General features: G+C 36.5%; 1 protein-coding gene across 1 annotated transcript in view; it reads left to right on the plus strand.

The window, feature by feature from the left end:
* Window positions 1–16555, plus strand: part of plpp2b (phospholipid phosphatase 2b) — a 34919-nt gene extending 18364 nt beyond the window's left edge. The window contains exons 2-6 of the mRNA XM_061684350.1: window positions 3696–3847; window positions 3935–4197; window positions 4364–4421; window positions 7438–7614; window positions 11303–16555. Of these exons, the coding sequence (XP_061540334.1) occupies window positions 3696–3847; window positions 3935–4197; window positions 4364–4421; window positions 7438–7614; window positions 11303–11449 (797 nt within the window). The 3' untranslated portion in view covers window positions 11450–16555. The remainder of the gene's footprint in view (window positions 1–3695; window positions 3848–3934; window positions 4198–4363; window positions 4422–7437; window positions 7615–11302) is intronic.
* The last annotated feature ends 209 nt before the right edge of the window (window positions 16556–16764 follow it).

The raw sequence follows: 16764 nt of genomic DNA on the forward strand, positions 1-16764 counted from the left end.
TTCATGCGTTTGTCGAAGAAATCTACTCCATACTGCTTCAACAACCATATCCCTGTGGCACTGATGATCATCATCATGAAGTGCTTTGATCAGCTCGTCAGTCCACAAATCAAATCCATCCTGTTCAGTTCACATACCCTGACCCACCTGGAAAAGAAAACCCTCATATGTGAGAATGCTGTTCATAAACTTCAGCTCAGCTTTCAACTCATCAGTAAACTGGGGCTCAGCACCTCCCTCTGCAACTGGCTGTTGGACTGCCTCAGTCAAAGGTCACAAGCAGTACTTGACGGCAATAACACCTCGAGCAGCATAACAGTGTGCAGAGGGGTCCTCCAAGGTTGCGTGTTCACTCCCCTGATCTTTACCTTCCTAACACGACTCCTCCAGCACCAATCACATTGTTACGTTTGCGGATGACACAGCTTTGGTGGGTCTCATCACCAAGGGCGACGAGACTCACTACAGGAAAACGTTCGACCTTCTGACCACGTGGTACAGAAACAACAACCTCCTGCCTCTATTTTCTGAGCAAACTGAAGCGAGCAAGTGCACCACCATCTATCAAGAGCACATTTTACTGAGGCACCATGGAGTGCATCCTTTCCAGCTGCATCACTGTGTTGGCCGGGAGCAGGAAAGACTTGCTAAGTCAACACAGCTGACTGGTGCCCCACTCCCCTCCCTGCAAGACATACACCACTCGCCTTACCTGCAAATCCATCACAACTGAGAGCGACACAAGCCCCACAGCACATAATCTGCCTTCATCTCCTCTGCACCTTATTGTTTACTTTAGTGTTAAGATATGTCTGTCTATTTGTTGTACCTGTGCGTTTACTTTAGTTTTTACTTACTGTCAAAAATGTGTTGTCCTCACCGTGGAGTGGTGAGAGAAAAATGTAACTTTCTTGTATGTCTGGTACATGTAAAGAATTGACAATAAAGTTGACTGACTTTGACTTGACTTACGTTGGACTTTAAAAAATAAATAAATAAATAAATTAAAAAAAAATATATATATATATATTCTCATAATACAACTTGTTTCTTAAAAAATCTACTGTATTTATTCTTTAATATATAAATGTATTCTAGTAATATAACATTTTTATGACGTCCTTGTAAAGCTACTGTTTTGTATTTTTAAAAGCATTACATTTTATTCTCAGAATACAGTATTTGGACTTTACTAAAGTGATATAGCAACTTTCCCCCTTAATATTATGATTTTTATTATTAGTTTTTTTCCCCAAATGACATTCTAAAGATTTTATTCTCGTAATATGGCATTTCAAGAACAATTACAACTTTTGAAAAATTCAATTTATTCTTTATTTTAAAAGAAAAAAATTATTCATACTATTTTTATTATATATTATATACTTTTTATTATTATTATTACATATTTATATTTTATTATATTTGTTCTTGAAGTACCGTAATTTCTTGTGTATAATGCGCACCCTCAGAGTTGACCGCAAAATTCTGGAAAACCCTTCTACCCATGTATAATGCATTTTTACAATGCATGATTTTCCTTCTACCCATATGATAAAAACATGAAGTGCTATCTGTATTTTGTTATTTTTTTTCAAATAATTATTCTGAAGTTAAGCACTTTATTTGAGCACGTAATACTTTTTTTATTTACTTGCTCTTATTTTTAAATTCACATCCCAACTTTTATTTATTAACTGAGAAAACACAGTTGTGCTGTGTTTTTTGGACATACTTGGCAAATAAAGATGATTCTGATTCTGATATATTTGATTACCAAGGAAGAATTTGTAAGATGGGTATAATTCTCTAAAGAAAACATGAGGCGAAACACATTTAATTTTATTTTAATGGGATTCAAATTATACTGTCAAGCATTTCAGAAAAGCGTTATCATTAAACAAAACACAACCCATCCATCCATTTTCTGAGCCGCTTGTCCTCACTAGGGCCGCGGGCTGCTGGAGCCCTATCCCAGCTATCTTCAGGTGGGAGGCGGGGTACACCCCGAACCAGTCGCCAGCCAATCGCAGGGCACATAGGAAAAAAAACAACCATTCACACCTACAGGCAATTTAGAGTCTTCAATCAACCTACCATGCATGTTTTTGGAATGTGGGAGGAAATTGGAGTGCCCGGAGAACACCCACGCAGGCACGGGGTGAACATGCAAACTCTCCACAGGCTGGGCTGGGATTTGAACCCCGGTCCCCAGAACTGTGAGGCAGATGAGCTAACCAGTCGCCCAATGTGCCGGCGCAAAACAGAACCATCAAGAAAATAATGATGGTTGTTGTTCAGTCGTCAGTCATATTTTTAAAAAACAACAAAAACAACAATATTTTACAAATTCTGCTAGGGTGTGTAAACTTGTGACCTAACTGTACATATATGCAGTCATACTGTCATATTAGAATGAAAGTGTAGGCTACTCCTTTTTCATAACCTCTAGGTGGCTGTGGGATATTGGAATGAAAGTGTACAGCTTTTTCATAACCTCTAGATGGCAGCATACATTAATAAAATGTTTTATTTATTTTTTGCTCCCCCTCAAAGTAATCCCTCATATTATGACTGAAAAAAAAACTAATCTGCTAATGTTTATTATATATTTATCTCTATTGTCAAAATATTTTAAATTCCTCATTTTTCTTTGAAAATTTAACTTCATTCTAATATTAGAACTTTATTCTATGATGATGACCTTTTTCTTGAAGAAAATAATCAGCATTTTCTCCCCCTCAAATTAATCCCTCTTATTATGGCAAAAAAAAACAACTACCGTAGTTTCTCGTGTATAATGCGCATTCCCCCCCCCCCCCCCCCCCAAAAAAATTGTCACAAGTCAATAGTGAGCATTATACATTGGTATATGGGCAAACGGGGGAAAAACATTCACATTTTATAAATGTATGCTGCCATCTAGTGGTTATGAAAAAGCTGTACACTTTCATTCCAAAATGCCACCGCCACTTAGTGGTTATATAAAAAAGTGTAGCCTACACTTTCATTCCAATATGACAGAGGTACGCATGACTGCACATATGTACAGTTGTTTACATACCGTGGCAGAATTTGTGAAATGTTTTTTTAAATATGACTGATGACTGAACAACAACCATCATTCATTTATTTATGTTTTGTTTAATGATAATGCTTTTCTGAAATGCTTGACCGTTTAATTTGAATCCCGTTGAAATAAAAATTTCGCCTGGTCCTTCATGTTTTCTTTAAAGAATTGAACCCATCTTACAAATTCTGCCTGGGTAATCAAACATATGAGCACAACTGTTTCTAATTTACTAAATAAAAGTAGGGCTGTGAATATCAAAATAAGAGCAAGTAAATAAAAAAGTTTTACGTGTTCAAATAAAATAAATTTTATCCTCATGATGGCTTCTTGTTTAAAAAAAAAAAAAAAAAAAACCTTGGCTACTTTATTCTCGCTATTGTTTCTTATACACATTTATATTTACTAAATAAGAGTTTTCTATTAAAAAACATTTATTCTCACTACTTTTGGACTTTCTTCTTGTAATTGCCGTTTTTTGGGCTCTTGGTGAGATGAATCAGTTTTGGCCATATTTGTGCCACTTAAGTAGCTCCTTACTCATCTTCTGTCTTTTGAGGTCATGTTCAAATTCAAAAGTCTCAATTTTATTTCAAGAGTGGCTATTTTTATCTTGTTTTTACAGCGGCATTGCCCTTCATCATCATGACCATCGTCTTCAAACCTTATCAAAGGGGTGTGTACTGCGATGACGAGACCATCAAGTACCCGCTGAAAGCTGACACTATCAGCCACAGCATGCTGGCCGCCGTCACCATCTCCTGCACCGTCGTCATTGTACGTTTTAACTTAAAATGCTTTTGTTCTTCCCTTCTACTGCTGCCAAAATGCACTCATTCCAGTGATCCACTTTATTTGGCTCAGATCACATCCGGAGAAGCGTATCTGGTGTACAGCAAGAAAATATATTCAAATTCCGACTTCAACCAGTACGTGGCCGCCCTCTACAAGGTGGTGGGCACCTTCCTGTTCGGAGCCGCGGTCAGCCAGTCGCTAACTGACCTGGCCAAGTTCACCATCGGCCGGCCCAGACCCAATTTCATGACCGTTTGTGCGCCCAAACAGTGCACGGGCTACGTGCAGGTGATCAACTGCACGGGCAATCCTCAGGACGTCACAGAATCCAGGTAGGATGACCTTGTCTTCGTTATTCATAGACCAAATGGATCAACATTTTGAGGTTTTTTTTTGCTGGCGACTTCTTCCTGGTGGGAATTGACATTTTGGTTGCCTGACCCTAACCCTAAAAACATTTTTAAAAAATGTATTCTGATTGAATTCTTCTGTTTCCAGGTTGTCCTTCTACTCGGGTCACTCGTCTTTTGGCATGTACTGCATGCTCTTCTTAGCGGTAAGCACAATTTATGACATGCTTGAATATTCTTGTTTAAAGACAGTGCATTAATGTGTTTACAACTTTAAAGAAGCTTTTTGAATCAATCACCATGAAATCACAGGGCAGGCACATTGTGTCTTTTTTATTAAAATGAGTCAGACGGACAAGTCAAGTCTGATTTGTTTTTTGGTCTTTAAAGGGTTTAAAGTAAGTTACTAATTGTCTCATAGTAAATCATAAGTAAAGAGTTAAAAATTACTTGCAGTACGTGGGGGGTGAGTGTGCAGGAAGCACATACTACTTCCGTCAACAAATGGACCAGCTGAGCTACACAATTTGACGATTCATTTTATGATGGTAAATTGTTAAAACATTTAAAATGATAGTTTATTCAGGCTTGTGTTTATATTGTTTTGACCAAAAAGGAAAAAAAAAATTCCCCCAATAGGTGGCACTTAATTTTGACATTACCTTTAACAGGGGGCGGGGGGGGGTTCCATTGTTGAAGTTAATGCTGGGAAAAAATATTTGTTTGTTAGGTATCCGGAGATATAAAGCAAATCTTCAGAATGTAAAACTTTGAATAATGTCATTGTCATTTGCGTGTGAAGTGAAAGGGGAAACATTTATTTAAATGTGAAATTTGATAATTGGAAAAAAAAGAATTTTATTTCAAGGCCTTTTTTTTTTTTTTTTTTTTTTTTTTTTTGCTTTGTGTTGTAAGCCAAAATCTGAGGTACGTACGAACTTCAGATACATTACTGCTTGAGTGAAGTGAACAAAAAACAAAGAGAGCACAACAGGCGGCGATGCACCTATTGTTTTTATACAATACAATGATAATTCCTCTTAATTAAAAACATAACCCCCAAAATGTTTTGTATTTTTAGGGGGAGTGGTGGGGGGATTGTTAATTTACAGTCCATTTCAATAGGGAATTTTCATTTGAAATACAAGTAAATCGAGTTACGAGCATGGTCACAGAGGAAATGAAACATGTAAGTCAAGGTACAACTGTTTGTCATTTACCACCGCTGTAAGATGTCAGACACGCTTAAAATTCAATCTGAAAACATCCACAAACACGCAGAAACTTGCGATGAATCCTGATGCCACGTGTTTGATGGCAATCTCCATGCAATATGATATGTTTCACATGATCAGACCTAATAGTCCCCAGATGGGCGGGTGCAGCAGACCTTCGTACTTTATAATCATCAAGGCCCAAAAGCCTTATAAGGGCTTTATTTTATTTTTTTATTTTTCAACATAGCGATAAGTTGAGTGGAAAAATGTGCGTGTTGTCAGCAAAGGACTGCCTGCTTCCTTCCCGGCAGAGACGTGATGTGTTACACTTGATTAGCCTTGGCCTCATCCCTCACACATAAACACACACGCGCGCACACATGTACGCGCAGGCCGACAGACGCACGCGTACACAGAAACACAGACACACGCATTGATAGGTATAGACGCACACAGACAGACAGACGCATACAGTATACAGACAGAGCAGAGCAATCGGAGGCCAAGCAAAGCAGCAAAGACCTTGTCCTTGTCCTTTGCAGTGCTGCAGTCGTCACTAATAATAGCGTCCAGTGTTCTTTGTTATCGATCGTGTGGCTGGACGTTTTGCATGAGGACGTGTGGCGGTGTGGTGCCAAGTTTGGCACCTTCACCAGCAGCCCTGTTAAAAGTCTGGAACTGCTGCCAGCTTCCCAAAATTTGTTAATATTTCAATTTAAAAAAAAAAAAAGAAGAAAAAAGAAGACATTCTTGGCCAACACACAATTATTACTCCTATTTATTCAACATTTTGAAGTCTACTTGTTTAGCGCTCAGTGTACCGTTGTCCTGTTTACTGTTTATTCAATAACTGACACTTTTACAGCAGGCTTGCCAACGTGCATGAGAGAGAGAGAAAAAAAAAAAAAAAAAAAAAATTAATTTGAAAATTAGAATAAAATAAAAATAAACATGCATGATAATTGAAAAACTCTCAATTACAAAAGAATTTAAGCACAAATAATTGTAACAAAATATATAAAAACACATGCATAACCTGCATGATATATTATTGTAATTCAAATCTAAAATAAAAATGAATTTAAATTCAGATAAATATGGATTAAATAAAAAATGCACACGTTCAGGGTAATTACATTAATCAAGATAAATAAATAAGCAATAATAAATAAAAATACAAAAAAAGGTTTAAATTAATAAATCATGATAATTTTAATTAAAATATAGGATCAAAATAAATATATTTTAAAAAATACATCCATCCATTTTCTGTACCCCTTATCCTCATTAGGATTGTATTTTTAGATTAATAAAATAAATGCATTTGCACCATAAATGAATTAAAATATTAAATGTGAAAAAAAAAAAATATAGATATTGACCACAGGTGTCAAACTCAAGGCTCAATGGTCAGGTCTGACGTGGCACATCATTTTATGTGGCCCATGCAAGCCAATCATGTCAACTTCCATGTTTCTTGCTAAAATCTGTATCAAAAGTTCCAATTGTCGTAGTATCTAATAAGCAACATTGAGTTATTGCAAGCATTGTTTTGATACCAAAACCCTTTTTAGGGTAACTTCAACAATAATTGAGCAAACTGTTATCCTTGACTCCTGATTTCAAAACTGGATATCCATCCATTTGTTGTGTAATATAATACGATGAAGCGATTAAACATTTATATGGTTTCACAGTTACAACGGCCCTCTGAGGGAAACCGTAACTACAATTTGGACCATGACAAAAATGTGTTTGACACCCCTTTTGTTAACATAATATTATAGTATACATCATTGTAAATTTGCAGCACCTGCACGACTGCTGCTTTTTCTGGCCGTAAACAACTTTTCCACCATTTTCACTGCCAGTAGACGTCTTGGCCCACAAACCAAAGACATCACAGGAATAAAAACCACACGTTGAATTTTCAATAAAAGTCTGTCCGTAATGGCTAATAGGCATTGGCCGAATAATGGCAACTTCTTTCCCCCGCCGTCCGCAGCTGTACGTTCAGGCCCGGCTGGTGGCCAAGTGGGCTCGGCTCCTGCGGCCCACCGTCCAGTTCTTCCTGGTGGCCTTCGCCGTCTACGTGGGCTACACGCGCGTCTCCGATTACAAGCACCACTGGAGCGACGTGCTGGTGGGGCTGCTGCAGGGGGCGCTCGTTGCCATGCTAAACGTGAGTACGCAACACACACGCAGACGCTCAGACCAGAAAATAATCGTTGTACCACAAGCTTGCTTGTTGGGAAATAATGTTGGATTCATCGCCATGGCAACACTTGATCAGCTACTTTTGTGGCGGACCAGCCAGGGCACCTCGTCTTTTGCTAGCATTAACATTGTGCTAACAGAGTTGCAACGTTTATCTCAAAAGGATCTTAGAACACAGATACATTCTGTTTTGTCTAATATTTTGATTAAAGTTTTTTTTTTTTTAGCTTTAGGTCTGTTTTTAGTGTGTTGTTGATTTTTATCTTTTTGTTGGTATTTAGCTTATTTTTAGCTTTTTACTACCGTTTATCTTTTCATTAATGTTCAGTTGTAGTTTTTTGTTCTTGCTTAGCTTTTTTAAAATGGTAATCTTTTGTGTAGGCACCAGCCTACGTTAGTATATTGCTTTTTTTTATTTTAGTGTTGTAGTGTTTAGCTTTTATCTAGCTTTTTATTAGTATTTAGCTCTTATTTAGCTTTGTTTTTTTTAGTAGCTTTTTAAACTTCATTAGTGTTTAGCTTTTTAGCTTAGTACTTTTGCTTAGCTTTGTATCAATGTTTAGCTTTTTAGTTCATAGTTATTTTAAGTCCTTTTTATTCATGCTTAGCTGTTTTTAGCTTCCAGTCAATATTTATTGAATTTATTTGAGCTTTTTATTAGTGCATAGTTCTTCTTTTTTTGGGCTTTTTTATTGCTTTTGATGGTTTCTTCTTCTTCTTTCTCGTCATTCATGCTTAGCCTTTTTAGCTAATTAATGCTTAGGGGTTTTCTGTGCTTTTTTTTTCTCCTAGCATTTGATTCGTGCTTACCTTTTACTCTAGCTTTTCATTCATATTTAGCTTTTTTTTTTTAGATTTGTATTTTTTCTAGCTTTTTATTTATGCCTAGCTTTTGTGTTGCTTTTTCTAGCTGTTCATTCATGCTTAGCATTTTTGGCTTATTTTTTTATTTGTTCTAGGTGTTTGTTCATGCTTAGCTTTTTATTAGCACTTTGCTTTTTTCTTTTGTTTTGTGTTGCATTCTTTTCGAGCTTTTAATTAATGTTTATATTTTTTTCTAACTTTTAATTAGTTCATGGCTTTTTTGTATAAGAATACATTTAAAGTCTCTAAAGTCACTTTCCTAAGCACTGTCAACATACATTTAGAACATAAACAATACAATGAATAAACGATTAATGTAAATCAACGTGACGAAATTAAGCTTGAGTAAAATAGGAAAAATGCTGATTATTCTAGTAAATGGGGGGGGGGGGGGGGGGGAACCCCAACGTAAATAGATCAAATGTGAAAAGGTGGAGGCATCCAATCAGTTTCCTCATCCCTACATTGCTCGCATCCTCACGGGGGCATATTTGAGCAATATCTGTGAATTGCTATGATATGCTATAATGTTTTGAGCAGGCTCACAGCCCATTATTTTCTGTCCATCATTCTAGACAAAGCAAACCTGATGACATTGTAGTTTTTTTCCCCCTTGCCTTTAAGGGAAGAGAGGCTGGGTGGGATTGTCCACATCAGACCGTGTTTAACATAATTCTCACCACAGGAATATGTTGGCTTCATTTCTTGCTCGCTGTTACATTTCATCTCGACAGGAAGTGAGCGGGGCGAGACGTGTGCCTTGATACAAACACACACATGCTCGACTGAACCTCAAACCATTCTTCTCACTTCATGCAGCTGGGATTCTTTATTGTTTGGAATGACAGCTTGTGGAAATTACCAAGCGTGTGTCTGTGTGTAATGGGGAAAGTCATAATTTTATAAGAAAAATCGCAATTTGAAAATGTCATTTCCCCCCCAAAAAAATAATTACATTGAAGATAAGACCTTTAAATAGAAAGAATCAGAATCATCTTTATTTGCCAAGTATGTCCAAAACACACAAGGAATTTGGTGTAGTATGACTAAAGCGTCCTAATTTAACAGGAAGGAATTAGTAAATTTAGGAGAGAAAATAGTTTCAATCTTAGACATAAATAAAAATTTTACTACAAGAACTAAACTAACTAAAAACTAAAAATAAAAAGGTTACAAGTAGGGCTGCAACGAATGATTGTTTTAATCGATTAATCGACCGTTCCCCGTTTACTATCATTGTAAAGCACAAGTCACCAAACATTGGATTGTTGACCCACTAATAGGAAATGTGATCTGAAAGGGGACGTGGGGAAAAATTTAGGGAGAGGGGGATATTTTGAGGTTATGCTCGTCATCCACGGAACGTTGAAATGTTTCAAGAAAAAAAAGTTACAATTTTACTAGAATACAGTAAAGTCTGAATTTCGGGAGAAAAATATTCTAACTTAAGAACAATATAAGTTTGTGAGAGAAAATGTGTAATTTTGTGAGATTTAGTGACAAAAGTTGTAATACAAACAAACATAAATTTAAAATTTTATGATCAAAGAAAAAAAAGAAAAACGTCATTTTATGAGGAAATAACGAAGTGGTAAGTCATTTCTGTCATTTATTTTTAATTTTGAGGGGGGAAAATATCAATTTAAGTTATATAATTATGTACACAATATACAGTATTTTATGATTTTGTTATGTAGTGTTCTGTATTTATTATTATGCATTAATTTAGTAGAAGACTTATCAGTAGAAGTATTTAGTAGTCATTTTACAAAGAAAACGCCACGAAATTATGAGGACAAAAAAGTTGGAAAAATTCCAAGGTAATTTTGTTTTTAAACAGTCTTAATTTTCAGAGAAAATGGTTGGCATTTTACAGGAATGTGTGCATGTGCACGGATGCTTAAATGCTTTGGCCTTCATGGTACTGCATGCAATTACATTCTCTCGTGGGGCCACGTGTGTTTTACGACCTGCTTTCGGCGTGCGTGCGTGCCTGTGTTAACGTCTGTGCAGAGACCATGCCAGACACACGTGATCACACCTTCACAGCGTTTATTACGCCTTCCTGCCTCACTCGTACTCGTCTCGTAATAGTTCAAGAAAAAAAGTTGCGTAATTGAATTACAAAGTAATCATTTTGCGAGGAGGGTCAAAATTGCGGAGAAAAATCACAAAATTATATTTGACAAAAGTTCACAGATTACAAGCAAAGCGTGGAAATATTACAACACAAATGGTTGAACTATTACAGGAAAAATAAAATGGAGAAAAAAGTCACTGTGCAATGACAAATTCTAATTGTACAAAAAAGCCGCCACTTTTAAGCTAGATTTAGTCCTAAATTGTTCTTTCTTTGCACGTTTTCAGCATTTGCTTTCAAACATATTTAATGTGTTTTGAAACAAAACACGAACATGACTTTGAGAAAATATAATCACATTTTTGGAAGAAAAAAGTTACAAATTTACAAGAAAGAAAATTGGACCACTACTATGAATTTTAATTTTTTTATATTATTAGAGAAAACATTTCTGGTAATATTGCAAGAAGAAATCATATTTGTGCTAGAAAAAAGCCGCAAAAATACAAGAAAAGTTTAAGAAATCTATCATTTGGCAAGAAATATTGGGGGAAGGAAAACGTTGGCTTAATATTATTATAATAATTAGAAGAAAAGCTTTTTTTTTTTTTTTTTTAAATGATCCCACTTTCTTATCCTTTATGAGCTGTGCCTGCCTGCTTCTCTTGTACCGCTGCGCACAAATGCGGCCCAACTTTGTGTGTCGCAGGTCCGTTTCGTGTCCGACTTCTTCAAGAAGCGTCCCCCTCGGCGCGCCAAGCCCGAGCACGGCGAGAGCGAGGAGCCGGAGAGGAAGCCCAGCCTTCAGTTCGTCGACTCGGAGCACGGCAACCATTACAACTGTCACCCGGTGTGAGCGACCGCCAACAAGACGGTAGACCCCCGAATAAGTGCTTTAGTCAGGCGTGTGCTGTCCCCCCCCCCCATCTCCCATCTGCTTTTCACTACCACTAGACTGACCGAGGGGGTTCCGCTTCTTAAAAATACCTCCTTGTCCTCTTGGAGGCAGCATATGAACACACCGCGTGTTCATGTTGAAGGCAAAGACTCTGAGATGATGTGTGAGCTCAACGACAGCGCATCAAGACCTGACAACAAGCATCACGAGCTCATTCGTTCACCTGTTCTCATTTCTGCTTTTCGTACTGACGTCGCTTTGTGTGATCGTCTGTGTGGATTCTATTCAGCACACGCTATTGCACGTGTGTTCATCCTCAGACACATCATTAGGCACACCGCGCAATACCAAACGAGACAAATTCTGCCTTTTCACAGAAAGTAATGCAAATGTAGTATTATGATGATAAAAACTAAGGCGACAAATCTTAAAATGAACTTTTAAAGGCAGCCCGTGGAGCGAAGCCAGAAGAGGAGCTAATGCTCCCTCTTTCATGTTCCAGTTAGGTGAGTGGCAGCATTTTGAACAAAAATTACAAAAAAAGTTGAAAATTATTGAACTATTACAAGAGAAAATTTTTGTCATTTTTATGAGAACAAAGTCATAATTTTGCAAGACAAATGATGCAAGATTATGGAGATTAAAGTCACAAAATTGCTAAACATTCTTGATATTTCAGAAAAATGTGATATTGCAACGAAAAGGTTGTAATATATTTAACATTTAAACTTTTCTCTTCAAAAAATTTTATTTTATGAGAATGAATTAAAAGAAAATTTGCTTTCAAAAGGGTCAAAATTTCAGGACGAGAGAAAAGTTAAAACTCCTACCTTTTCAAAAACTAAGTTGAAATTTGTTTGAAAAAAAGTTTTAATACTATACAAGAAAAAGGTTGCAATTTGACAAAAATACATTTCTACTTTTATGATTAAAAAAAACCATGAAAAACAATTTAATAAGAAAGTAATTTTGCTAAAGAAGAGAATAGGTGTAATTTTGCTTAAAATTTGTTTCAAAACAACTATTTTTTTAATTACTAGGTTGTTTTTTTTGGGGGGGGGAATTTGCAAGAAAAGAATTATGCAATACAAATTTGCCATTTCGCAAGAATATAATTGTAATTTCTATGAACCAATAAAGTATACAATAAATGAGTCATTTGACCAGAAAAAAAATTCCCCTTGAGAGTATAATTTAAAAAAATAAATAATAAAAAACAGAAAACTACTACTAATAAAAACAAAACAAAAAAAAAAAAAACTCTGCTGGTTACCTCCAAGTAGAGAACTCCATTTTGTGTCAAAAGACATTTAATCAACAATCCATTCCACACCATTCTTGATGCACGATTGATTCGATTTGAGCCATTTCTTATTATATAGCCCCTTTGATTGCATTATTACAATTTTAACGGCAGATTTGTCCATACAGCTCTATCAGTAGTTTTTGTGTGTGTGTGCGTGTGTGCTTGCGTGCATGCGTGGGCAGTTGTATGCATTTGTGCATTGTGTTAAGTTAGTGCGGTTGACCATCTTTTTCTATTTAGTGGCTGTTGGTGTCAAGTGAGTGAGAATGGACTGCAATGTGGATTTGTAAAGCTCTGTTCGTATACCACTACCATGTTGCCCAATTTTTAATAATCATGTTGTATTCAATTGTAAACAAAGAAGGAAGGAAACACTTTTTTTTTTTTTACAGAAAAACTCTGTTAATTTATTGTAAATATAATGTTGTTTTTCTATTTTTATTGTGCAATCACCCTGCTTGCCACTTTGAGCTGCACATGCTCTAGCTTAAGAATGCTGCGAAGGATGCGTCTCTTTATATACAATGCATTCTTATTCTTTTATATTTTTGTTCTTGTTGTTAAATAATTGTGTGCGTGTGTAGTTGAGGAGTGGGTGATCTTTTGTGCTCAAGGGGCCCTATTTGATTTTGAAAACGGACAGATGAAAAAGGTCATTTATAGATGAGTTAAAATAAAAATGGTAAAATGTGTACAATATATACCCTACTGTTCAAAAGTTTGGGTACATTTAGAATTTTTTTTGTTTTTTTTTGTTTTTGTTTTTGGAAAGACAAGCACTACTCTACATACAGTGGTGCCTTGACTTATGGGCTTAAGTCTTTCCATGACCACATTCTTTCCCTATTGAAATGAAAATACAATTAATTTGTTCCAGCACCCACAAAACACATTTTTTAAGGTGTATAATGTGTTAACAGTTAACACAATTAAATAGAATGTAGAGAATTAAACAGTTTGTGCATCATGATATTTCAATTTAATTTCGATTGTGCTGCTCAATCTGGTGTGTGGGCCTTGGCCACCAGGGGGCAGTATAATACATACAGACATACTACATGTTGATTTTATGATGAAACCGAAGAAGACTCACAAATAAGCAGAGGTGGGTTGAGGAGCCAAATACTGTACTCAAGTAAGAGTGGTGTTACTTTAGAATGATATGACTCAAGTAATAGTAAAAGGTAGTCCTCCAAATATTTACTTGAGTAAGAGTGAAAAAGTACTCAGTGAAAAAACTACAGCAGTAACTCATGAGTGACTTTTAATATTTAAATAAATAAATAATAAAAATCTGAGCATGATTGTCAAATAAAATAAAAAAATAATATGTGGGAGTCCACACACACTGTCCAAAAACCAAGAACATGCATTGGGCCCTACAGAAATATTATTTGCTTTATTCACTTAAAAGACTAAATGAAGAAGCCGTTTGTTGACCAGACTGTGTGTGTGTGTGTGTGCGCGCGCGCGTGTGTGAGAGAGAGAGCAAGAATGCGAGAGAAACAAACAAACAAACATCTGTAACTTACTGCAAGGTGTTTTCTCAAATTAGAAGTGGGTCGAAATGTCCAAGTTTGGCCAGTCATAATTTAAGACTATGCTGCATGACAAACCTGTTGTTTTTCTGAGTCTGTAAACATTTTCTTCCTCCCAAAATGAGTCACTTTGATTGGCCCACGAAGGGTTTGTGTCCGCTCATGTGATGCCTTGTGCCATCTGACTGGTGCATTGGAGTCAAATGACACTAGTGATCACGCTATAATGCATAAGTGCAAGTAGCAAGCGGCATGTCGATCATTGTAATGGAGTAAACGTATCGTTTCTTCTTCACATAAATACACAAGTAAAAGTAAAAACGAACTACTCTTAAAAGTACAATTTATCCAAAATGTTACTTGAGGAAATGTAACAGAGTAAATGTAGCGCGTTACTACCCATCTCTGCAAATGAGCTGCAATAAATGTATTTATGTAGAAAGAATATGTCTGTCTGCATGTGTTGCCATCCCTTGTGTTCAAATCGAAGTCGTATAAAGGTTTATAATAATTGCAATGTTAATGCTAGTTTCGTTAGCCCATCTACAGCGTTGTGTGTTAGCATTAAGCTAGCTGCCTTGTGGAAGCGTTCATGTCCTTTGGTTAAATACACAATGTGTAATTCTCCTTGGTTTATGTTTAGTTTTAAATTGAACTTCAATTGGGATTGGCAATAAACCGCTTGAAGCAAGCACTTTCTGCAAAAGGGCTGCTTGTGAAGTTAACAGTAACCAGACAAAATATCGGCAGCGCAACGGCTCCTTATCTGGCAAAATTAACTCACTCGTAAGTATTGGTACCACTGTATAGATATAGGTTTGTACTTAGGAATGCAGTTATTTGAAAGAAAAGCACTGTTTTTGGAAGATTAGGTTCATCCATTATCCATGGTCTATTCTGCTCAGTCGTAGACATTAAATTAATCAGAAACACAGTCTAAACATTGTTAATATGGTAAAACAACAAAAACAGTGGTTTTCCTTCCAAAGCAGCGATATTTCTACGTGACCTTTAAACTTTGTGTAATGGTGTGTTTTTATCTGTACAGTAGTGTTTGTAAAATTGTGTATTTTGATAATGCAATAATAATTCATTGTCATGTTTTAATTTTAGAGTGACCCCCCCCCCCCCCCCCCCCGACATTTCTGATGGATAGGGAATGAACCCTGTTGCTAGTAACGAAAATCTGCAATTGACGCCCCCAAAAAGGTTTGTAATTGCCTGTAGATGCCACAAGATGGCGGCAAAGCACATTTTCCATTAGACAAGGCTATATGGTGTAGCTAAATGAAGCTCCTCACCTCAGTTCAACAAAGTTAGACACTGCTTTAACCTGTGCACAAAAGAGGTGAATAGGAGGTTTCACCAAATAAGGGGATGATAGGTTTACATTAAAAAAACAAAATCCTCAAATGGGTGAATGGGGGATTCATTGTATATGTATAGATCCTGTGTACGTATACTTCTGTTCAAAAGTTTGGGGTCACTTAGAAATTCCCTTTTTTTTTTTTTAAAGGAGAATTATCCAGTTTTACGGAAAAATGCTCTCAAAATACCAGATGTTACAGGGCACTTGATAATATAAATGGTCCGTGGGCCGGATTAAAGACCGGAACGCCCCTATGTAGCCACTGGGCTGTATTTTGCCCACCCCTCGTGGAAAGATCTGTTTCCAAATGGTCAACATGTAAGCCAGATGTCCTCCACTGAGCTAATGGCTGCAGTAGTGAAAGCTTACAAACTTAGCTTTATTTTTTTTTTTTTTTTTTTTTTTGGAAGCTGGAGAAAGCAGGACGGCTACGACTTACGACGACGGGTCTGATACAGACCCAAGATGCGGCCGCTAAGAATCTCATATAGATGAATAAGCACAAACAGCAGCTCCAGATGATGTGTCGTGTGAGCCCCTCACTCATCCGCACTCACAACACACACCAACGTGTAGCAGCAGACAAACATGCAGGTGCAAGTGTCACAAACTTTCTTAGCCTATGATGTTTTTATTAGCGTGTGCCTTCCACTAGGTGCTATTGAGTGTGTGTTGCCTTGTAATTATGAGCTTCACGTTGTGTTTGCTTGTACATTTTGGAATAAAGATGGAATCTGCATTGACTATCGTTGTTTTTCTCTACAGTGGTGGGAAGTAAACGCAGTACAAATACTTTGTCCGTGTACTTAAACAGAATTTCCAGGTATTTTTAGGTAAGAATAAAAGTATGTATAATTATGAACAGTTGTCCTTTTACCAGAGTGGTGAATATTTTTGTTATTGAAAATTTTTAAAAAATACAGAACCCTAGACATGAGATTGGGAAGAAATATAATTTTGTGGCGGAAAATTAGGTACAGTGATACAAGTATGTGAACCCTTTGGAATTTGTTAAATTTTTGCATAAATTGGTCATAAAAATGTAGTCTCAGCTTCATTT

This window comes from Phycodurus eques, chromosome 8, assembly GCF_024500275.1.
Source record: "Phycodurus eques isolate BA_2022a chromosome 8, UOR_Pequ_1.1, whole genome shotgun sequence".
Classification (NCBI taxonomy): Eukaryota; Metazoa; Chordata; class Actinopteri; order Syngnathiformes; family Syngnathidae; genus Phycodurus; species Phycodurus eques.